Source organism: Protomyctophum bolini, assembly GCF_963924005.1.
Source record: "Protomyctophum bolini genome assembly, chromosome: 5".
In the NCBI taxonomy this organism is placed as follows: Eukaryota; Metazoa; Chordata; class Actinopteri; order Myctophiformes; family Myctophidae; genus Protomyctophum; species Protomyctophum bolini.
Window position 1 is genome coordinate 19,846,929 of NC_137866.1, and position 24,228 is coordinate 19,871,156.

A 24,228-nucleotide genomic window follows, 5' to 3' on the forward strand; every position below is an offset into this window, starting at 1 on the left:
TTATATGAATACCAAGATAACAATTCAAGTCTTCTCTGTAAACCTATAGAGGCTATATTCACAACACTGTTCCTCTCCCCTCCTGCAGTTTCATCTTTCTGTCCATGCCTCATTTGTTGTTGTTACAGTAGATTAAAAGAAAAGAAGATGAAAACAAACAAGCACCAAGGAGGAGATTCAGTGTTACATTATTTCACTGAGATCTTTCAACCCTTTGCTATTCTCTGGACACTCTTCAGAAGAACCTCCACACAGAGTCATTAGAAAGTAGTTCCTTCACATCATTCTGTATGAAGCACTGTCTGTTAGGAAAGGTAAAGGGCAGGTTAGTGCCTTGCTCAAGGACAGGTAAGGAGGGCATGTTGGCGGCTATGGCCGAAGAAATCAAACCTGTGAACTTTTGGTTACAGGACATTCAGTCTAATCACAACGTCCTGCCGAGTTTAAAGTCTGAGCCTGCCCCGTTCAGATTGCCTCCTTCCAGACTGGATTCAGTGTTCACGAATGGTAAAAAGGAACCCCTGCATCCATCTTGTTAGATTTGGTTCAGCGTTGCTCCTTCTTTAGAGTGGTGCATTCTTGAGGTTGTCTCATCTCTCCTTTTTCCTCCTTTCTCCACTCCTCACTCTTAACTAGCAAATTACTAGTAGTTAACTGGTCACATTTTCAAGAGTCCTGTGCATTTCCTTTTATCTACACATCATGTCAATAATTGTCCATGTACAATCACCTAGTCGCTGTAAGAACCCTCTCCTCTCAGACGGTCGTGACAGAGAGCAGTGGGTTGTAAATCTTGGTTCCGTCTGGAGATCTGGATCCATGAGCCAGCAGTTCCTGGATGGTGATCCAGTTGTCAAGGATACGACGGTTTCTCCGCTTTGAGACCTTCCTTTGGCTCAGCAGCAGGATGTTGTTGGTTGGTATTTCCAGCTGTGGGCATGACCTGGGCCCGTCAGCGCCATCTGCTGCTGAGGAGGACTGCTCCGTCACCCTGGGAATGGGCAGAGCAGAATTAGGGCGACGAGTTATGGAGACAGGGGTGAGGTATAGAGAGGGGGTGGAGGGAGGAGTGACGCAGGTGTGTGTGTGGTTATTGATGAGGACAATTCACCCTTTGTCAAGTCCCGCCCGTGGTTGTGCCCCTCTTGGCACCCATTGGTTGCTGTTTCGTAGTTGGACAACAATCCTCTCTCTCCGTCCACTACCATTGAAATAACATCTTTTTCAGTTGCTTCATATTGATATTCTGTGCACTCAATTGTTACTTTAAACTTGGTGTGAGTAAAAAGGAACATCACAGGTGCAGCACGGTGACTGGGCATATCATGTTTGTTTTTAGTTTTTTCCAAAAATGATGTTTTAGCTAATTCAACATAAACAAGGCGGAACGAGGGCGGCACAAGGCAGAATGAGCCTGCTTGTTAGTCAGTCAGGGACCAATCGGAAGGCTGACAAAGGTTGAATTGACAAGTGGTCGAACATCGTTGAAGCCATGCTCAGAATCCCCACGAATGTGCTTTATTTGTTTCATAATGTATGAGTGTATAGAGACAGGAAACGGATATGAGAGAGAAGAAAAACATGCAAGGCATGACGGCAGTCCGCTTCGAACTTGGGTCCTCGTGACTCACAAGGCACAACGAACATGTGGTCCGTTCACTCACTAGCTGAGCGACCAGGCACCCTTACTGTACAGTATAGTATGTGTTTTAAGTAAACATTAAATACGTTTAAGGCACTTTTAAAACAACTTCCCACCTGTCTCCTTTAAGGTATTCCAGTCTGCTCTGCATCATGAACTCTCTTCTTCGTCTGTATTCTCTGGCTCTGAGCAGCTGTTGTTTTCTCTCCTCTTTGCTCCAGTAGCGACCCTAATGGAAACACGGTGAGCAGTAAGAGTCCAGTTCACATGTATTTCGCATACAAAGTGACTGGTAACAGTGGTAAGTGTAGGAAAACAACACTATTAACAGTGAAGGATTTGAGGTTTTAGCTACAGGTCAGGACTTGGTTATCGAACAAATGAATAGTGTATTTATATAATATATTTGCCAGCTACCAGTGACAACACAAGAATACTGTGGTTGTAGCCGGGCAGTTCTGTGCCTCCACATCGTCATCCTTACAATTTACAATTTAGGCATTTAGCAGACGCTCTTGATCCAGAGCGACTTACATTTGTAATTTACTGTATTCCATGTGTGTGGCTAATGAGGAAGTTATAAGGAAACACAGTGTTGTCGTCCTGCTGTACCGTACCTGTTTCATCTCGCTGGCAGCGTCATCGTCTGTGGTCATCCCACTGCGCTCCTCTCTGATCTTCATTGCTCTGGCTTTGAGGAGCCGATCTCTCACAGGACGCTTGGCCACATAGCGTGTCCCGTCGCTACGAACCTTCACCTGCAAACCAGAGAAGAGGAAACTGTTAAACTGGATTGGGTGTCTGTGTGTTTCTGTAGGTGTGTGACATGTACAGTATATGTATAATAGAACCAGTATTTCATATTGATACAGTATACCTTATATTCCACTCCAGTATTATCTCTATCTTGCTTACGGTACTTAGTTGTGGTAAAGCTTATAGTGGTAAAACATGTTTAAGTCTCTGTGCATGCTGATTCAGTGGTTTATATAATATATACACTACTGAATCCTCATCATATTATAGTGCCTACACTTGACCTTTAATTTGTTTGAGTGTTTGTGTGTCTTTGGAGACAAAGTGTAGCATGTGTGTGTATGTACTGTACAAGCACGCGTGTATGAGTTTTTCTCTGGCATGATGACATTTAGAACCATCTTTTACCGTACTCTCCATCACTGAAGCGTGTCCATATGCGACCTTTAGAGGAGAAACTAGATGCCATCCTTCATGCTCCAAATGTGTAAAAATATGTATTTTCAAATGCACACTTTGTGCTCAGTAACCATGGACAGACTGCTGGTCTCACATCATCTGGATACTCACACTCTGAAATTTATTTGATTTGTGAAGATGCAAATGACATTTGTAATCACAGCTAGGGCTCGGCGATGTGCTGGTGGGCGAAAAATACAGCATGATTTAAGCTGAATACATAGCTCAAGATTCTAGTATACATGCATACCTTGCATTGAGATGTGTCTGTGCATGTGTCTGTTTGTGTGCATGTACCTTCCACTCCATGCGTTGAGGTGACCCAGAAGGTGCCGAGTGTGACAACCCCAGAGGCAAGGCTAGGCCCAGCCGCGAGGCACTGGTATGATGATGGTGGTGGTGGTGATCCTCCAGTCCACATGGGGCACTGTTCACACTCCTAGGGCTGGCCGGACCACTGCTTCCTGTCCCCATCTCTCTGTCCGCGCCCTCTGCCCTCCCTCTGTCTGTGCCTCTGTCCAGAGGGTGTACCAGGCCTTCAGAGGGCAGGGCGATGCAGCTCTGGTAGCGCTCCAGAGGTTTGCTGTGAGCAGAGCAGTCGTGGAAAGTATACTAAGTACGATTTACTGGAGTATTTCCAATACTCTAACTTCCACTCCACTACATCTCGGATCCAAATATTGTACTTTAAGGGCCGATTCATGCTCCTATTTTACCGATGTTTCGGCGCTGTAGAGCCGAAATAATTTCGGCTCGTCAGATATTTTCAGTAGCACTGAAGAGGCGACTTTAGGACGGTAACCCCCGAACCTTAAATGACGTCACATTGTAGGCTCTACACTGAATGAAGTGGAGTATAAGGGCCTCCTATTTTAGAGCCGAATAATAGTCGGTTCGGCTCTGTAGAGTCTACAGAGCCGAACCGACTTTTATTCGGCTCTAAAATAGGAGGCCCTTATACTCCACTTCATTCATTTACTAGTTAACCATTTAATTTCGGCCATTTGAAAATAGTCGATCTACAAGCTCACAATGTGTCGCAATGTGACCCATTGTGTGCTTGTAGATCTGCTATTTTGAAAACTTGAAGCAGGACATTCTGCATACTTTTTCTTTTTGTAGGCTACTTGTACATTTTGATGCCAATACTTTCGTACTTTCACTAAAGCACATTTTGAATTCCATACTTTTACTTCTAACAGTATATACAGTACATTGCAGTATTTATACTTTTACTTAAGTAAAAAAAAGTTGAGTACTTTTCCCACCACTGGCTGTGAGTGTGTTGATGACGCCGCGTGAGAAATGGGCTGGATTCTGCACTTCCACCTCCAGTCCTGTTGGTGGCACCACCTGTGAGCGTAACATTTTTATCGTTTTTATTTAATAATGTACGGTTAAAAATACATGGTTATAGCCGCGTGTCTTCCCCCCATCTCTCTCCCCATTTCCTGTCAAGCCCATCACACACCGTCTGCGACCGCCGCGCGTCAAAACAGCCGCCTCCATTATTTTCAATGCGCCGCGTCGGACGGAGCCGGTGTGTGTTGGGCTTCAGACTACTTTCAACCTAGCAATAAAAGCAGAAAAAGCCCCCCCCCCCCCCCCAAAAAATAAAATAAAAAAATAAAATAAAAGGTTTATGAATTACCCTAATTATTAAAACTAAATGATGAATGATACCACTGGAAAACACAGCCTTTAGATACCTACCAGTTCTGGAGCCCTGCCCACCTCCATCAGCTCCGCCCCTTGTTGAATTACATCCCGCCTCTCTGCTCAGAGACCTAATGACGAGCCGTAACAGACAACAATGTTACATTTCATATACAATTATTAAACATCTCGATTATTGACAAATATACAGTAATTAGAAACGAGTATCTCAAGAATAGCAGAAGATCGGTGAGCCAATGTTCTCCAGCGCTCTCTCCATGCGCGCCCAGAAAGTATGCTGGCTGGGCCACGCTACTACTTTAGTTGCATTATTGACCGATTAACATACATTTTCACTATCCCTTCTCTCTCTCTCATAATTACGTAGTTGAAATGGAACAAATCGTAACTTATGTCCAGCTTTTATTATTATTAGAAATGATTGAAATGAAAACTCAAGTGCTATACCTGAATTTAGACGGCGTGGAGGGGGTGGAGCTTGAGCCTCCGGCCCTTTCGCCATTGGCCGTCCGGTACCTGCGGTATGTGTTGGGAGAATATGAGCAGTTGACGCTGGAGTGACACCTCTCTCTCTCCTCCCCGTCCCTCCCCCTCCGACGCAGGGCGAGCGGGGAGTTGAGCGGCGGGAGGCGGCCGTGGGAGGGCAGGAGAGGAGGAGACAAGAGCGCTCCTCCCCTTTCCCCTCCTCCCCCTTCTTCCTCCTGGAGGGGCGGGATCTGTTCGGTGCTGACCAGTGGCGTGCTCCGGCAGCTCTCTCCTCCGGTGTTGTAGGCGCTGGTGCTGTCCTTGTCCTCTGGCCTCTCTCTCTCTGGCAGCTCGTTAATGGCCGACAGCTCATGGTGATGAGGCTCGTCTTCATTGACGTCTGAACCTGAACATGTGTAGTTTCCCAGAGTTAATTCGGCTCTGGAGACGTGGATGAAGGCCAACAATGGAAAGAAACGGGTGCTATAGCGAAGTAACAAACCTAAAGGACGAGTAATTGTTGCTTACGTGGTCATAATGATGTCAAACAGCTCTAATTATTCTGTGGCATTGATTTTGTCTTTTTATATAGGAGGATGTACTGTATACACACACACACACACACACACACGCACACAGTATAATGTCATACTATACCCTGAAGCTGATAATCATATTTAGTATAGGCCTATATTTACAAATCAATTCCTGCATGAGCCAGTCTTGCCTGAAACAATAAGGAGAACAATAAAGCCATGAGCAGACATTTCCCGTGTATACCTGCATCAGCCCCTCCTCCTCCTCCCCCTCCTCCTCCCCCAGCGTCATCCTCCATCATCCAGGCTTTCAGGCACCTCTCTCTCAGCTGCTGCATCTTCTGGGCACGCAGGATGTTGCGGCACTTGAACTCCAGGTGGCGCAGTTCCTCCTCGATCAGGGCCATCTCGTGTTGGCTCAGCGTCTCGTTGCAGTTCTCGTCCAGCTCCACCATCACAGGAGGAGGAGGTGACCACGAACGGTCCTCTCTCTGCTGCTCCCTCTCCCTCTCCTCCTCCACCTCTCCTCCTTCCATCTCTGTCTCCTCCTCCTCCTCCACGTTGTTGTTGCCTTCCATGTCCACTCCTGCCTTCCCCGGCTCTCTCTCCACTGCCCTGACTTCCTCTGCATGTTTGCTGAGTGCTCGGTCTCTCCGTTGTCCTCTGAGCGTCTCGTACTGACACTTGATCTCCAGGAGCTCCCGGTAGCGCTCGCACTCTTCCTCCGTCAGTCCCGGCATCATCATCAGCACGGCCAGGTGCTGCTGCTGTAGGAGTGGAAGGAAAAAAAGACAATGGAGGTCAAGTGTTAATAGGCAGTCAAAGGTTTCCCCCTTTGTTTTTGACTCTGGGAGAACCGCCTCCTTTTTGTGTATAGAAACACGAACTCGGTTCGGCTCCTCCCCTTTCTTAGTACACTTCCTCCCGGGTGCTTCTGTGTTTTTTTCCAACAACATAATGTTTAAGGACGTGGTGGACAATTGGAACTGGAACACACAATTGAAGCTGATCAATTGGTACGCTCTCCTGATTGGATGGAATTTGCAACCCACCTAAAAATATATATTTTCTCTTTGCTAAAGAGCTGGAAAGACGGGGGTATAATATAGAACTTTTTCAACAAAAAAAGGTATTGTTTTGTCCAAAAAAAAACGTACCTTAACTTTTACTATCATAGTATCTTTAATATTGTCAGTAGTTTTGTTATCGGCTATCATCACTATTCAGTATCACTTCCAGTAGTATATCAGCATAAGTATCAGTAATATCAGCAGTATCAGTATCATTAGCAGCAGTAACAATATCAGTTTCATTAACAGTAGTATCAGCAATATCATTACCTACGTATAGTATCGTCAGTTGCATCGTTATCGGTATTATTTCTGTTCTGTAAGTATCATCAGTATTCATAATCATCACCTGGTGGTGGTGGGGGCTGTACCCTGCCCCTCCTGGCCCCCAGTCAAGGCTGAGGATGGAGTCAGAGCTGAGCTGGAGGTCTCGCAGGTGGAGGTGGAGCAGAGGCGGGGTGGTGTCCCCGCGGTTGTGCCCAGGACTGGGGCTCGGTCTGGGAACAGAGGAACATGATGTTGGCATATATATATAAGCAACAAAATGTATGGTTTTGCTGTATTGGTAAAATTAGGAGAGATAACAGGCAAACGATCAGAATTACAATTCTCCTACATTCTCTAATTGTGTAGACTTCTTGTAAATTATACATGTAATGCAGATACAGTTTAGAAATAATGCAACTCTTGAGAGCGTAAAATGAAACCAAATGGACCCACAGGTTCATTTTACTCTCTCAAGAGTTAAATATCTGATAAAGATAGATGAAAACCACTGCTATAACCCCTCCCACTCACTGAGATCATCTAACACAGGGAAGCTGTCAGAACCTTCCCTAAAACATCCGGGACAACGCTCTACACACCCCAGACTCTTATCCATTCTGGCTCCCAAACTGGAACAAACTCCCCATTGCAGTTAGAACTACAGTCTCTCTCCCAATCTGAAGATCAATCTCTTCAGACTCCACGTGAGCCCGTAGCACTTATCGTAGCACTTACCCTACACTAGCCTTGACAACCGTGCAGGCTTATGTAAATGCTAAATGCAATTTAGATAGCGTGTTATACAGATGCCAGGTTCATTTGTAGACGTGGCATCCTATATAGTTTCAATGTACAGATTTGTATTTATTTTATATTATTCTGTTTAGACTCATGTTGATACTGTAGGTCTTTGGTTTACCTACTGTATATGATCCTAGCTCGTGTCTAGGGTTGGGATTCATTAGGATCTTAACGATTCCGGATCCTTACCGGATCCCTCTTAACGGTTCCGGTTCCTAACGGTTCCTTTAACGGAAATTATTTCCCCCCCCTTTTTTCTGACATACATTATGCTTATATTATTACTAACCTAACCAAGTAGGCTACATAATAAACACAAATTCAATAATAATACTGGTCAACACCACCACCAGCTAGCCACCACAACAATATCATTGTTGCAATTTGTACTGTATATTAAATATACCGTACACCCTATACCATCTTTAATGTTCAGATTAATTTAATATGAAGGACCCCAGTTACCCTAATGGAAACAAGCCATGGTGCTTTCTTGGGTTATAAAATCCTCCTTGTATTGAACTGTAGGCGTTCCTGTGCTTTTTTCTGTTTATAAAGTCATCTATGGAGGTATACGTATATGCACCTGGCTGGGCTCTCAACAGTTGCGCAATTAATTTAGAGCCAAATCAAAAGCAGTTGAGTTGCTTATAAGTTGTAAAAAATAAGTGCAGACAAATAGATTTTTATTTCATTCATGGCTCTATAGTTAACGTGATTCAGACAGAAAGGCGAGTCATTGGCATAAAGTGCATAAATTAACACCATTAACAACAGCTCTGTAGACGTTAGTAGTTTTTATTTTTACTAGCCTGGGGAAAGTGAACCAGTCTTGCATCATCCTCGTCCCCTGCCGGCTGTGGTGGCGCTGCGGGGAGTGGGGGCACGGCTTGGCGGCTTTCCGCAGGCTCTCAAACACCATGTGCCTAGATTAATCTTGTGAGTCGTGGACTCGTGTAGGCAGGCATATTGATTTTGCGATGTTTCCTCAATGCGGACGTGCAACTGGTGGTGCAAGTTGCAACAACCTTTGCAGGGAACTCATCGCATTTATTGCACTTTGCGTGCTCAGCCTCATAGTCATTTCCCTCTCTGTTAACCACACTCACTCGTGTAGGTGGGGTGAGTGGTGCAACTCCCCCCCCCCCCCCCACCTCTCTCTCTCTCTCTCTCTCATATTAGCAGGCAACAGTGCAGCACTATCCCCCCTGGCACAACATCACCCCTACTGGTACTCATAGTCATATACTGGTGCTCATTAACGTCACCAGGTGGGTGAACAACACATAGGCGCATAGGTGAACACGGACATTGCTGTTCCTTGGAGTGGTTGCACCACTCAAAAACGATGAAACCGTCTCCGGATCCGCAATGTCGTAAACCGGGTCTGAAACGGACCCGGTTCCGAATCGCAACCCTACTCGTGTCTACCTTGCTTACTGTAAATCGCTCTGGGTTAAGAGTGATAATGCCTAAATTGTAACTTACCAAGTTTAGTTGTACCTGAGCTGTGAACTATAGTTGCAATTTCCTCGCGCCTTGTTTACTTATCTAAAGGTTTATGTGAGACGTTGATGATTAAAATAGTGTTCCATTGTACCTGGGGCTGTGTCCGGGCCTGAACTTCCTCATGCTGCCAGGCGTGTTGGTGGTGTTGGTGTTACAGCAGCTGGTTTGATCCCCTAGCAGGTCGTGTTCAGACGACTCCTCGTAGCGCGTGCTGTCGTCCGTGCGTCCGAGCCCGCTGTCCAGCTCCTGGCTGTTGGGGCTGAGGAGGAAAGGAGCCAGACTGAGGAGAGGAGGGAGAGGAACAGGCGGGGACGTCCCTCCGTCTTCCTCCTCTTCTTCGTCTTCCTTCTCCTCTCCTCGTCCCATTCCGTCCTCTCCGTCCATCTCGTCTCCATGTTGGTCACCTCCCGTGTGTCTCCCGTCGCCTGCGCAACCCACAGCACCTATAAGACAATATAAGATGGAAAAGGTAATATCAGATGAGGTGAGGTAAAGGTAACATGCAGTTAATGTAATTTATTTTGAGTAGAATAGGTGATATAGGGGCACAGTTGGTATAGTGCTGTCACCTCACAGCTAGAAGGTCCTGGGATTAAGCACTAGTCGACCTTGTTGGTACTAGTTGACTAGTACCAATTTTGTAGGCCTCAAGATCAGGTAGATTATAGTTATAGTCAACAATGTACAATGTTTTTTTTACACATAATAGGTAGTTAAACAACTAGGCAACTAGTCAACTAGTAAAAATGACTAGAAGTCAATGCCCTAGCCCATACCCGAGGTGAGGTTGGCGAAAGGTGGAGTGTGGAGTTTGCATGTGGAGTTTTCATGTTCTCCCCGTGTCCCCTAGGGTAGGTACTAGGTACCATCACAAAAAACATGCAGAAATCCTGGTCTCTAAACTACCTCCCCCTGGCCAGCCGGGGCGCCTGATGGAGGGGAAAGGAACTGGTTGGAATAACGTGTTCCAGGCGCTACGTCCGGCCGGGGAAACTCTCCCGTCAGGTGAAAAAGAAGCAGCTTGAACTCCTCATGCATAGAAGGAAGCATGGGGTGGGTCCGCTGCCCAGGATAATTGACACTGGGTGAAAAAAATGGGTTGCAAAATCCTGGGATAAAAAATAAAATAAAAGAATAGGATATATAGAAATAGAATGCATGCACATAATCTTTAAAGAATAATGTTCGCAGTACAACATGGTACTCATTCTGATTTGGTCTGAAGCTGCAGTGACCAAATCTCCCTCCTATCAGCCTTACAGGGTTGAGGTCAGATCAATATGAAGGTGTGTAATTGCCTGCCTTCCCCCCTTCCAATCAGTCATAATAAATAATGTCAATGAATTCCCCATTCCATTGTACTTGGAATCCCTTGTTGCTGCAGACCCAGTACTGGTTGGTTAGGAAGTTGGTAGGGAATCACGTGTCCCGTCCGATACACGTGGTCTGCTTCATTGAATGCTTGAGGTACATGATGCTATTGTTCCACTGCCAACACAACAGCCAATTGTGTTCGCCGGAACACGCCCGGCCAAGCCGGACGCCCCACGGAGGAATTCAATGGCGGTGGGAACATTTATCAAGCAACTATATTTGTCACGTGACGCTACAGTCATGCCGTGGAGTATACATGAAGCGTTATTTAAATCTCAGCCGTACCTCTGCCTCGTCCTCCCTCTCCTAGTCCCCTGCACAGCTGGAAGTAAGACGGGAGGTGGGGCGATGCGGAGGAGTGGAAACCTCCTTCTGCCTCTCCTTCTAGAGCCGCTTTCTCTGACTCCTCTGCTTCCCCAGGGTTCTGGAGAGAGAGAGGGGGGGGAGAGAGAGAGAGAGGAGAGAGAGAGAGAGAGAGAGAGTATTAATTAAGTTTAACGGAACTAGAGGGATAAACAGAATAGAGAGAAGAGGGAGAACAACTGTGCGAGCAAGACACATGATCCTTTATATCCCAATTCATGACAGACAGGGCAGCTATACGTAGCCTACAGTATATCTATTTTGAGATTGTGTGTGTGTGTGTGTGTGTGCGACCTTGAGAGAATAAACTAGGACACGAGGATCTATTCCTCCGTTCCCTCTCTCCTTCATCCCCTCATCATTTCACCATCTCATCCATCTCTCTCTCTCATGCTGTATGTCTTTCCTCCTCTTCCCACCCCCATCTCTCCGTCTCTCCCCTCCCCTCCTCCACTCCTCTCTACCTCTCTCTGCCTCCTCTCCTTTGTGTTCTGCATGTGAAAGATTGTTCCCTGAGTTCCATCTATCCCTCACCCGTTCTGTATGTTTTGCGCTTTAATTTTTTGCTGAAGTCATTAAACTGTCTGTCATTTCCTGTTCTCCCATTACAGTGAAGCTGATTGGCTGAAATGTCACAGCTGTCTAAATAGCTGTCATGACGATTGATAGCTCATTCTACTGGCTGACGTGTGTGTGTGTGTGTGTGTGTGTGTGTGTGTGTGTGTGTGTGTGTGTGTGTGTGTGTGTGTGTGTGTGTGTCCTAGGTCTATACTCTGGTCGTAAACAAGTCATGCATGTGTGGATTGTGCACATGTGCATCCTATGCTTGGGTGTGTGTGCAGCTGGCTTGCTGCCAGTGTGTGCATCCCAATGCTTTAATTATGTACACACTGTGTGCGTGTATGCGTGCGCGCGCCGGCGTGTATATGAGAGAAAGAGAGCTGACATGTTTATAAATATTCAGTTTCTGTGTTTCCTACTTACTCAGCAGGTATGAACACTCTGCGGGACCCACTGTCATAATGGTGAACATTCATCAACACGCAGGGCGTGTGTGTGTGCACGCACACGCACACACATGTGCACGTTATCATAGTACAGTGCATGTACTGCATGTTGGAACTACTAGAGGACAGCCAGTGTGTCACACTGCATGTACAGTAATGGAAATGTTTGAAGGTTAGGGTCAAGTTCATTCATTCATTAATCACAGAGTGACAATTATATATTTTTTTATTTGACCCAGGGAAATGGACATTAATTTTCTCACTCGTGACCCACAGAACACGGTAAAATCTCATTAGGCCCACTGGCAGAGCCTGACCAGAGCCTTTTGTGGTGGTTCTGGAGCACCGTGGGGCCGACCGACTCGATACCGGGCACTGCACTCCCTGTGGGAGTGTGGAACGCGTGTGTCGAATTTGAAGTCTGTTCTCAAGTTACGTGCATTACAACCATCACACACACACACACACACACGCATTTACAATACATTGATATATTATATCTATATGATTGTTGTTTTTACATCGAGATTACTCAATGTAAGGATCCAGTTACAATCTCAGAGTGAAATCAACACTGAGGAGTCCACTGTGCTATTGTGGATATGAACTATACACACCTTGCCACAACCTGTTACCTTTTAAAACACACAAGTAGTGTGTGTGTGTGTGTGTGTGTGTGTGTGTGTGTGTGTGTGTGTGTGTGTGTGTGTGTGTGTGTTTTGTGGGGCACTGCTCTCTACATAAGGCAGCAGTGAATGAGAGCAAAGTGGGTTAGTAAAGTAGGTTGCTGCCCTGTGGTGTGGCTATGTGGATTTTACAGAGACAGGTGTAATGAATGTATTGTGTATATCTAGTGCACAGAAAATTGAGTGGTAGGCCTATATGGAAAATACAAATCTATTTATTTCTGATTGTGAAGGAAACAAATGTAGCTATTTGAAAAAGTGAACGTTTCTTTTCAAAGCCTCTCACTACCTTGTTTTGTGTTCTCACTTAGATTGTGCATTGACATCGTTGGTTGGGTTAAGTCATATTTGCTATAGCTATGCTATGTTAATTGCATGTCAGGATGATAAGATGATTAGTATTATGTCAGCTAGTATCTTTGAGTAATCAAAAGAAAGAAATCCTACTGCTGCTAAAGTCTTATAATGTGCAAAAGCAAACAACGTTTTGACCAGGTTTGGCAACTTGCCAGACCTTTTTAATACATAAAAAAAGAAAAGAAAAAGACCATAAGTGCATCAAAAGCAACCAACAAACTACGTGTATATTGGCCAAATATTTTTAACAATATTTATCCGTGGAACCATGTCAAACAAGATGCCTCAACTCCTTGTGTGCTTGTCAGGTTTGGGGGGGGGTCACCAGTTGAAATATGATCATGTTGTTGGAAGTCCCCAGTTCAAATATTATTTTAGGGGATTGTGGCCTGAAAAGGTTGAGAACCACTTCTGTACAGTAGACCTATGTCTAGCTATACTGTACAGTGTGTCATGTGTGTGTGTCAGTTGTACTGTACTGTATGTGAGCTAGTATGTTATATGATGTGTCACCTGTATGTCAGGTCTGGTCAGCAGCAGGGAGAAGTTGATGCTGTCCTCTCTGGACAAAATGGCCACAGCTTCTTCTCTGTTCTGAATGTCCACTCCATTTATCTGGGAGAGAAGAAGAACAGATCGAGAGTGGTGTGAAAAATGTAGTCTCTAAGTCTAAAGATGTAGACATCTGGGGGGGGGACTCTGATCTCAAATCTCAGTCTCATATCAGAGGCTTTTCCAATCAAATCTTCAGTGGAGAGACTAATCTTGATCTATAAAGTTCGCTTTTAGGAAGGACCTTTTCAGATAAATTAAATTAATTAATGTGTCAGTAGTACCAGCACTTTTCATGACCCACATGTCAATTTTCTTTACACACACACACACACACACACACACACACACACACACACACACACACACACACACACACACACACACAGAAGCCACGCACGCGCACACACACACACACACACACACATCATGTGGGGCTGGTAGTGATGTGTGCATTTTGATTTTTGATTTTAGTTTTCTGCCCTGGAGACAAAAGAACCCCCTCCTCATCCCAGCTGTCATGGGAACCAGCAGTGACATCACTCGGCTGCTTGGTAACCATGGTGACAGAAGGCGTTGGTGATCTATTCTTGTGGTCTCCTTTCCTGTTTCTCCAGGTTAGTAAAGCTTAATATTCCGTACTAGCCGTTTTCTTACCTTAATCTGGTGTTATTATATCCAAGCATTGACTTGGCCTGAAAAGTTTTTACGGGATAAAAGGTTCCGTAAAAGGTCCATAGACTTGGCTGCCACATGGCATCACGGGGGGGATGGGGGCACACAAAAGCCACACGTTGGAGCGGCTACCACTGCTCAAAAGTCTAATCCTGTGGGATCTCTGACTTCATGTGGCCAGTCAGTTTCTGACATTTCTATGACTCACAATTTGGGGCGAGGTTTCAGCCCAATCACAGTCCCATTGACATTCATTATAAATTTGAAGTAAATATGATATTAAAACTGAAAAAAGCAATCCTGGAAATACTTGCTCACTAATATTCGCAGGCAATTTGGCGGTCGGTACGTCATTTTAAAAGATTAGCTCCAGCACACAGACACATATAGACCCTCTTCTAAATGGCTTGATTCTGCCGAGCCATGCTGAAAAAATTTACACCAGACCTGTGTTCTCATATTTCATGATGTACAGTACACATGATTCAATGATTCTCGGAGAGTCAAGTTTCTAAAGCATATTAGTGAAAGTTTGGAGGTACTGTACTTTGTAGTGACACTACAGTATGTTTTCCAAACGTATGAGGGACAATACAAGTAGACTAAAGCAGCCTAGTCTCACAACCAGAGATCTCTGCCTGCCAATATGTTTGGGGACTTCAAATCCAAGGCAGTTAGCAAGAACAGTGGCGAACTGCAGGCTGCTAATAAACCTACGTACACCCACATGCTTTGGAAACCTTTGTGCAGCGAGCCGCATGACTTTGGCTTTCAACTGTCAACAATAAATAATATTATTAGGACTAATTGTGCCTTCTGTGTGAACTTTTCATAGCTCAATAGCCCCTTCTTCTAAAATTAAGTTGTGCGTAACAGATCCAATAGAACCGGACAGTCTGCGGTTGAAGGTCTGATGTTCATTAATCATAATCAAACGGAACCAGATGGTTATACTCCACGCCACTTGGATGACTTTCTCTTTCTTTCTCTCTCCATTCTCTCTCTATTTCTGCTCTGTTCTCCTAGCTAGATTAATTTCCTTCGCACTCTCTTCTCCACAACCACTGACTGTCCTTATCTTCAGCACCACTTCCCCACTCTATTTCTCACACCGGACCCACCCTTATCTCTCTGTCTCTCTACTTCACCATCTCTCTCCTTCCCACCTCTCTTTCTCTCTCTGTCTATTTTTAGGTCAGCAGTAACTGGGCTGTGCCTCCATCCGATTGGACAGGGCTGTCATTGTTTTTGTTTTTTTACAGGCGTAACCTGTCACTGTTTTCCAAATCACAGCTGCTTATGCTGACAAGCTCTCATGTACAGAGAGAGTGCAACAGCAGCCATGTCTGACATGTCTGTCGCAACTCACAGCGTATGTGTTGTGTTGTTCTGCAGCCAGGAAATTAATGTTAATGTTTCCCTCTGTTAGAGTCCTGTGTATCTGTAGAAGTGTTGATTGGACTGTGTTGGCATGGTCCAGGTTTTATATGCGTTTCTTATGAGCTGTGGTTTATGGGAAGTGTCACCTTGAGACTCATCGGGCTCTGTGTTCAATTTTGCATAGGTGTAAAAAAAACCTGATTTGAACACCCATTTTACCACCCTGTCTATAGTCTACAGACATAATAGAAACTGTCGGACTAGGTTACATTTTTTATACAATGGTGATAAATACTCAATCTTTCACCCACCCACCCAGCCAGCCATTTTGTGTGTCCCAGAGCTACAGCAAAGACGGAGGTCACAGATGGGTCTATGATGCATGCGTATGACATAAGAGTTGATTTGATTCCCTGTGTTTACTCCCATGAGGTACCCAGGCTGTGTACTCGAATACTGTACGACCTCCATGTGCGTGTATAGTGTATGTGTGTTGTATTGCTTACAGTGCATAATTGTCACCCGGGCTGGCCTTGTAAACACACTGTGTGTGTGTGTGTGTGTGTGTGTGTGTGTGTGTGTGCATGTGTGTGCACGGCTGCCTGCCTGCGTGCCTGCCTGCCTACCTGTAATATCCTGTCTCCCTCTCTAATGCGTCCGTTCTGAGCCGCTATGCTCTCAGGATTTACCTATAGAGAGAGAACGAGAATAGTACAGAACACAATAAAGACAAAATTAGTGATGTGTCTGAATTAATGAACTTATGGCTGAATGAATAGATTGAGGAATAAAGAGGAGTAATCTAAAGGTATAAAGGATGGGTGTATGAATGAGACAGAGACAGAGTGAACCAATGACTAAGAATAAGTGATCAAACAGAAGTCTGAGTGATGACAATTATCGAGCGAGCGAGCAAATTTGAAAGAGATGACACGACTAAACTACTGTAGGAAGGTGCGCTCTGTGGACCACAGATCTCCACCATGCTGCGTTGCCGACACAGAGCTTTTTAAAAATCAAACTGGCAACCGTCAGGATCCGAGGAAGCGTGCGTGCGTGCGTGCGTGCGTGCGTGCGAGAGAGCGAGAGAGAGAGAGAGGGAGAGAGAGACCTCACCTCTCCTATGTAAATCCCCAGGTCATCCTCCTCATCAGTTCTGTAGCACACTGTCAGACCCAACTTGTCCTGCTGACTGGACTTATACAACTCTACCTCCTACAGAGAGAGAGAGAGAGTTTATTTTTAGTTTAGCACACAGACATACACATGGCATCACTATTTTGTAACGAAAATTTTACAGATGTAATTATCTGGGCAGGTTGATAAACCTAACCCTTAAAGGTTGCCAATGATTAAATAAAAAAAAGAAAAAGACACAAAACAACTTTAGCACATATAAAAGGCCAGTAAAAAAGGCACATTGATCACATAAAGCAAGCAGGCACTGTAATATACTGTATAGCACATAAATCAGTACTATGACCTTGAGGTAGCATACTGTACAACTCCATATATCACATGCAGCCCTCAAAGACCCAATAACAACACACATAGGCCTACAGTAACCTCACAGACCTGAGAAATACACCAACAGATGAAGCTAAGCATTGTCAAACACCATTCTGACTTCTATTTAACTCTTATATCACTTTTATACTCAATTTCTATGAGGCCTATAGTGGTTAAGGCGCATACCACATTATATAGGCCTACCACATTTGCTGCGTGCCACACTCTGTCTCTCTCTCTCTCTCTCTCTCTCTCTCTCTCTCTCTCTCTCTCTCTCTCTCTCTCTCTCTCTCTCTCTCTCTCTCCGTTTCCTGTCTCTACTGTGCTATATGCAACATAAAGGCATCAATAATTCATTTCTACATAAATATCTTGTCACATGTCTACCTCATAGAGCATGTCCTCATGTCTGTCCACCATGTACTGCAGGTCCACCTGTCTGTCCACCTCATGGTGGGACACGTCCAAGTAGTCGTTAGGGTCGTTGTACTCAAACACACAGCTGGGGGAGAGAGGAGAATGGATACATGGTGGGGAGAGGAGAGGGAAGTACAGAATAAAAGTAGAGGAGGGGAGGATAAAGGAGAAGGTATAGGAAGAATGGCACATTAAAGTAAAATCCTCAGTGTTGACCCATTAAAACATAAACATATAAAGGTAGACGCCTCCTTCGGCTCTGAGGCATGTGTCTCTCTTGAAGGCAACATGGAGGCAAGCTTTCCCGAGATTCCTTGCGAAGCATAGCGGAAGCATGAGCGGAAGCTTGCCATAAACTTGACCTTCAGAAGTTATTTAGTTGCTTTTGGGCCGAAACCTCTTATTTCTTTGAGGGGCACTAGCCCTTCCTATATATTCAGCTATAGTGTAGATTCTTGTCCTAACAAACATTAAATGCCATTGACAATGAATGGAGAATTTACGTCATATGTGGACGAGCAAATTAAATTGGCTATTTTGTCTCTTCTTTTTGTTTTAAACGGGTGTGATTTTTAATTAACGCCCTACTTAATCATTACAGCATCACACAAAGGCATCAAATAGCAGCAGATCCACAAGCTTGAAATGTTTTTTTTTTTCTTTTTTTACATTGTAATTTGTACTTTCGAATACAATTTTTAAAAGCAAGTAATCCATTACTTTAACTCAAGTACAAGTTTACTTGTAGTTAGTATCTATACTTTGACTCAAGTACTGGAGTCGAGTGCTTAATTGTGCACCACTGATTCTAACTAAACACTTTTATCAGTCCACTTACAACTGGTCATACGTCGTCGTCTCGTGTGATCCTCCCAGGTGGGGAGGGGGAGGAGGGGGAGAGGAGTCACCCCCTCCTCTGCCATCCTGCTGGTGCTTCTGATGATGATGATGAGGGTGAGGAGCGCCCCTCCCCTTCCTGCCCCTCCCCCCCAGCGTCAGGAGGCCGTGCAGGCTGATGTCCGTCTGCGTGCCGTTGTCCACGCAGTCCGGGACCGTCACCATGACGACGGGGGACCTGGCAGGGTTGGTGATGGTGCTGCTGGTGCTGCTGCTCCCGGTGGCACACGTCAACAACACACCGCCTGTAACCACGGCAACAATCAATCATGACCATAATGGTCTTGATGATGGTAATGCTGATAACACACAGTTAAATGGCCTGTGGAGTTCACAGTGCACTGAAGAATCAAACCATTTGCTTCATGATAAGACACTGAGGCTGTTCAGCAGACAGACAGAAGAGAACCAGCAGCAATCATGACAAACTTTAACATTAACTTTGGTGAGGAATCTCCAGTCTAAATATCCGTTAACCACATCAACCCTGCATGGTGCGATTGGCGCCCCTATCTTGGGCATTGTACAGTATAGGCAATTCTGGAAAATGTTCGAAAAAGGTCAATCTACAAGATTCACATGGCCATGTGACGGGTTGTGGTTGTGGGCTTCTCGATGTGGCATTTTTTTCACTTATGTGACATGACACCGTTGTAGTGACATGTGGCTCAAGTGGTTAATGCAATAATTGTTCACTGGGAGAACCATGTAAACAATATATTTCGAGGTTACTACTGGATCCAGGCCTCATAATGACTGGCATGCATGTTACCCTGTCCTGATGAAGTGATGTTAGTTAGTTCCCTAAGCTCCAGACCGAGGGTGTTTAAGTGTTTGGAAGGGAAAGGGGAGAAAAAGAGGTAGAGAGGAGGAGAGAGAGGAAAGGAAACAAACATGCGTGTGTGCACAGAGCACAGCCCTCCATTCAGCCACACAACAAGCCTTCATAAACCCCACGCGTGTATGTATGCACCTCTCCGACGGTGACCCTTCTTGACCGAACCCAGGTGGTGCAAAGGATCCTGGGAGTTCTGTGGCCTGTCCAATGGGAGCTGAGATGGTCGCCTCCCTCGCACCTGGGGGGGGGGGGGGTTACATGATACCATCACTTGCCTGTCAAGTCTGTCAACTTGTCTGTTGTAATGACCTAATATTGTTACCTTTGTGTGTTTGTATTAGCCTTGATTGATTGATTTGATTGATTTGTTTTTGGTTGACATAAATTGAGCACAGAGCACTTTCCGACATACAGTCAATGCATCACCGAGAATGAAAACACAAGAAAGCCTTTCGGCCTATTTCCATAAAGTGCATATGAGCCTCCAGTGCCTCCACTGCATAAAATAAACAACAATTTATCAGATAAAGTGCTATACCAGTCAAAGTTTATCTGGTAGATTGGTAGGGGCATTTATCTGGTCATTTCTTTATGATTTGGTAACACTTTTTGAAGCCCTTATCAGTAATGCATTGTAAATAGCCTACTTCATAATTATAAATAATCTTATAATCACCCATGAATACTCACAATACTTTAGAATAGAGCAATATAAAGCATTTTATGTATGTTTATAATGCATTACAGGCATTGGCTCCCTAAAAGGTGGGTTACAGTTAGGGATACAATTAGTAAAATATTCAGAATAGCATTAGACAAATTAGTGAATGTGAGTGGTTAAAGATCGTGTTTAGTTATAAAGTTAGGCATGTGGATTTTGAGGTTACAATAGTGTTCTCTCGTTACCCATTTTGGACGGGAACCCATTTTGGTGTTTTAACTAAGCATTATGTTATACTTTAGCTATTGAAAAATAGCAGATCTACAAGCTCATAGCGCGCCACCGAGTGGCACGCTACGAGCTTGTATAGGTCTGCTATTTTGTGAGAATTCGTAAAAATGCAGCACAAAACTTTGAATATATATTCTTTCAGAGCAAACTTTTTTTTTATTTCGACGTCGGGTCTAAATGGGTTAACGTACTGTGGAAACGCTGAACCAAGTGTTGTACTGTAACTTACCTTTACACTGGTGTGTCTGTCTACAGGCCTCAGGGAGCTGCTCCAACTTCTCTGATAGAGGGACAAAAGGGGGATGAGGATTGGAGAGAGTTTAGTCATTAGTTGTAGTATATAAGGTAGTATACAAACTAAATAAAATAAAGTTTGATTTGATTTGATTTGATGTACATACTGTACACAGAGAGAGGGAGGAAGAGAGAGAGAGAGAGGGCAGGCAGGGAGGCAGGCAGGCAGGCAGTATCATTACAGTCATATAGGTTTTCATCTGCAATGGGTTTTTTCTTTTTAAACCACAAGAGACAGTAGAGGAAAGGGCATCCGAGACAGGAAAGGTCATTCCAATCCTTCATGGATTCAGTCATGCATGGACCAGCTTCTATGGGAATGCTGTATAGCATACTGCTTGTTAATTACTGTATTGTGGCTTTTTCACAGCTCTGGCGAGCCATTTAACTCTGTTCTTTGAGGTGTGTTCAAAATGTGTTCAGGCCTTTCAGAGGTGCTCAGATTATGTTCAGATAGGTTCAGACATGGGCATTAAATGACAGGAAAAATGTGAGACACGCCAACGGCAAGTCCAATCAAACATCGGTACAGTATTTCCGTTTCCCTCATAAGCTATATGAAAACGTAATGGTAAACACACACACACACACACACACACGCACACGCACACGCACACGCACGCACGTACTTGGTACATTAGCATATAGCCAATATACCTGTAAGAATAATTTAGCATCAACACACTTTACTGATATCATTAGGAACCAACATGTTACAATATTTATAGGAGAATATGAAGTGTGTGTGTGTGTGTGTGTGTGTGTGTGTGTGTGTGTGTGTGTGTGTGTGTGTGTGTGTGTGTGTGTGTGTGTGATGTAGATATAGTATGCAGCACGCTTTATTGTTATTCAGAATGTGCTTGTGGTGACAATCATTGACTTAATATCTATCAATATCAATATATCACACAGACGCACGCATGCTCTCACACACGCATGCACGCATGAACGAACGCACGCACGCACACACACACACACACACACACACACGCACACACACACACACACACACACACACACACAGTTCTATAGTCATTAGTATTGTGTAATGAGTTTCTCTGTGATCTGAGAGCAGTGGTGACCTTGAGTTTCACTAAATAACATTTTAAATGGCACACACACACACACACACACACACACGTCCCACCACCTCTCCTCTGTCCCAAAGCTGATTGTTATGCATTGCATGGCTTCTCCAGTGTGGCAGGCAGACTGTGTGCATGAGTATAGGTGTGTGGTTTATGAGGTGTGTGTGTGTGTGTGTGTGTGTGTGTGTGTGTGCATGCATGCCCACACGCATGCATATGTGCAATGTGCATGCGTGTATATGTATGCATGGGTGTGTATCTATGTGCCCTACCCCCCACTGTGTTTCTACTCATTCAAGTGTACATCAGTAGTAGCTACCATGACGATAATTAACTCTAGGGACTCCATGCTAATACTTTAATTTAGGAGTTGCCCATGCATGCGGCAGGCACACAGTAACACCTAAATCAAACGCACCCAGAATGAATGTCATGCTGGAAGTTTCCTTTTGAATTGAATAAGCACGAATTCTAAACAACGACTACAACAGCTCTATGGTTTCACCATGCAGCTTATCACCTGCTGGTCTATAGGCCCACATAAGTCTGCCTGTTTTCTCTGCTGTGTCTCTCCTAAACCATCTCCCCCTCAGCTTTCCTACTGTCTGTCTCTCCTGTCTCTCTCTCTCAACTAGCGTATACTGTCTATTTCTCCTACACCGTCTCTCTCTCTCTCTCTCTCTCTCTCTCTCTCTCTCTCTCTCTCTCTCTCTCTCTCTCTCTCTCTCTCTCCCTCTCTCGCTCTGTTGTTGTCATACTTTTTTATGTGGATTGTTTAGTGTTTCTACTCCCTTGATGTGAATGACAGACAGTTTGACTGGTTTTTATGTGTCGCCTCACAGCTAGTTACTTTTTGCTTTCCTCTGGCTGTGCCCCGGGATGTGCCCCGGGCCAGTGTATACTTGTATAGCAATAGCTGGATGTTGATTTTGTCGACTAAAACTATGACGAAAAATGTTCGTCGACTACCTTTTTTCTCAGGATGTCCCGAAAAAATTGTTTCCGATCCGATCCAGTAGAGAACCATCCAGTAGAAAGACGAGTCATTTCATGCTTGGTTGTTTGCAAGTGTCAGCTTGTAGATCTGCTATTTGTAACATACAGCTGAGTATAAAACAGGCATTTCAATGCCATCACATTCTACTAAATAAATTGTACAGTACATTTTGTAACTAGACTAATACTAAACATTTCAGATGACTAAAATATGACTATTTATATAAAAGTATATGACTAAACTTAGTCAAAATTTGCTTTACAAATCAACACTGACTGAAAGCATTATAAATACCAAATCTATATGAACTATAGCCTATACTGTCAGTCTCTCCTATACACTGTCTCCCTCTCAGCTGTCGTGTCAATGTGAAAAGTGTGAAGTAACTTGTTTGTACAGTGCCTATATATCTGTCATGTCTATATATCAGGACTGTACTGTTACAGTATGTCGTTATGCGTTCAGTATGTCTGACTCCAGTGTTATTAATTTCAACACACATTTAGGATGACTTCTCCCATGTCCCACCATATCTTCTAATTTGTGTGTGTGTGTGTGTGTGTGTGTGTGTGTGTGTGTGTGTGTGTGTGTGTGTGTGTGTGTGTGTGTGTGTGTGTGTGTGTGTGTGTGTGTGTGTGTGTGTGTGTGTGAGATAATGATGTGACTGACACCATATGTTAGTAAATAATAAATATGATAATCATTCTGTTCTTTAATGGTGTCACAGTCTCTCCATTATAGTATGCATAATAGAGCTACACACATGCAACCTTCTGTTCAAATCAACAGTCTTCCCAGATTGCTTCTTTTGTCATTGTCTGCTACCCACCACACACACGTGTGCACGCACGCACACACACACACACACACGCACGCACGCACACACACACACACACACACACACACACACACACACACACACACACACACACACACACACACACACACACACACACACACACACACACACACACACACACACACACACACACACACACACACGGGAGAGACAGACAAATGAGGTTTCATTGTTCGTTCATGGAACAGTGAAGGATGAGAACAGAGAGACAACGTTTCAAAAGAAATAGAGACATTTTTGTTTTAATTCTTGTTGCCAATGATTCAAAAGCCTCTAACCTTTTTTAATAACTCAGGAGAATGTTTTAAAATGATTTGGAAGCTGCCTTCATGTTGGGAGTCGTTACAGAAAATATGACTATTTTTGATGACAATATATCAAATCGTCGCTGTCAGGCGGAAATCTTGTATTTATTAATTTAATGCCGTACTACTATTTTCATGATTTCTGAAAAATGACATACCATTTTCTGAACATTAACGGTTATGGACATACAAGGTTTCAACCCAACAGTGACAAAATGCAATTGTACACTACAGTAGGAGAGACATACTGTACAGTAACTGTCCATGTACAGTAGCAGGAGGAAGAGAGTGTAGAGGGCAGGGCAGGAAGTATTCCATTATTCTTTTTAATGGAAAAAGTATAATTAGGGATTGAATACAGATTTTCTTAATATAAGGAATGAGTAACATTGAGCTAATGAAACAATGATAAGGATGCAGTATGTTCTGTGTTACAGTATACGTTAAGATTTAATATCCAATGCTGTTTATTGGTAGGTGTTAAAGTTATTGGTAG

The 24,228-nt window shown here is 44.1% G+C and overlaps 1 protein-coding gene across 1 annotated transcript in view; it reads right to left on the minus strand.

Moving 5' to 3' along the window:
* Positions 1–756: 756 nt before the first annotated feature.
* LOC308314990 (PDZ domain-containing protein 4-like) overlaps positions 757–24,228 on the minus strand; it is a gene marked incomplete at both ends in the record, with an annotated part of 28,764 nt that continues 5,292 nt past the window's right edge. The window contains 19 exons of the mRNA XM_080762814.1: positions 757–991; positions 1,759–1,871; positions 2,260–2,400; positions 3,155–3,440; positions 4,117–4,210; positions 4,571–4,644; positions 4,982–5,405; positions 5,780–5,981; positions 6,147–6,302; positions 6,955–7,102; positions 9,274–9,607; positions 10,842–10,980; positions 13,483–13,584; positions 16,203–16,265; positions 16,693–16,791; positions 17,503–17,587; positions 18,341–18,644; positions 19,373–19,475; positions 20,419–20,469. Coding sequence (XP_080618940.1) covers positions 757–991; positions 1,759–1,871; positions 2,260–2,400; positions 3,155–3,440; positions 4,117–4,210; positions 4,571–4,644; positions 4,982–5,405; positions 5,780–5,981; positions 6,147–6,302; positions 6,955–7,102; positions 9,274–9,607; positions 10,842–10,980; positions 13,483–13,584; positions 16,203–16,265; positions 16,693–16,791; positions 17,503–17,587; positions 18,341–18,644; positions 19,373–19,475; positions 20,419–20,469 — 3,153 coding nt within the window. The remainder of the gene's footprint in view (positions 992–1,758; positions 1,872–2,259; positions 2,401–3,154; positions 3,441–4,116; positions 4,211–4,570; positions 4,645–4,981; positions 5,406–5,779; positions 5,982–6,146; positions 6,303–6,954; positions 7,103–9,273; positions 9,608–10,841; positions 10,981–13,482; positions 13,585–16,202; positions 16,266–16,692; positions 16,792–17,502; positions 17,588–18,340; positions 18,645–19,372; positions 19,476–20,418; positions 20,470–24,228) is intronic.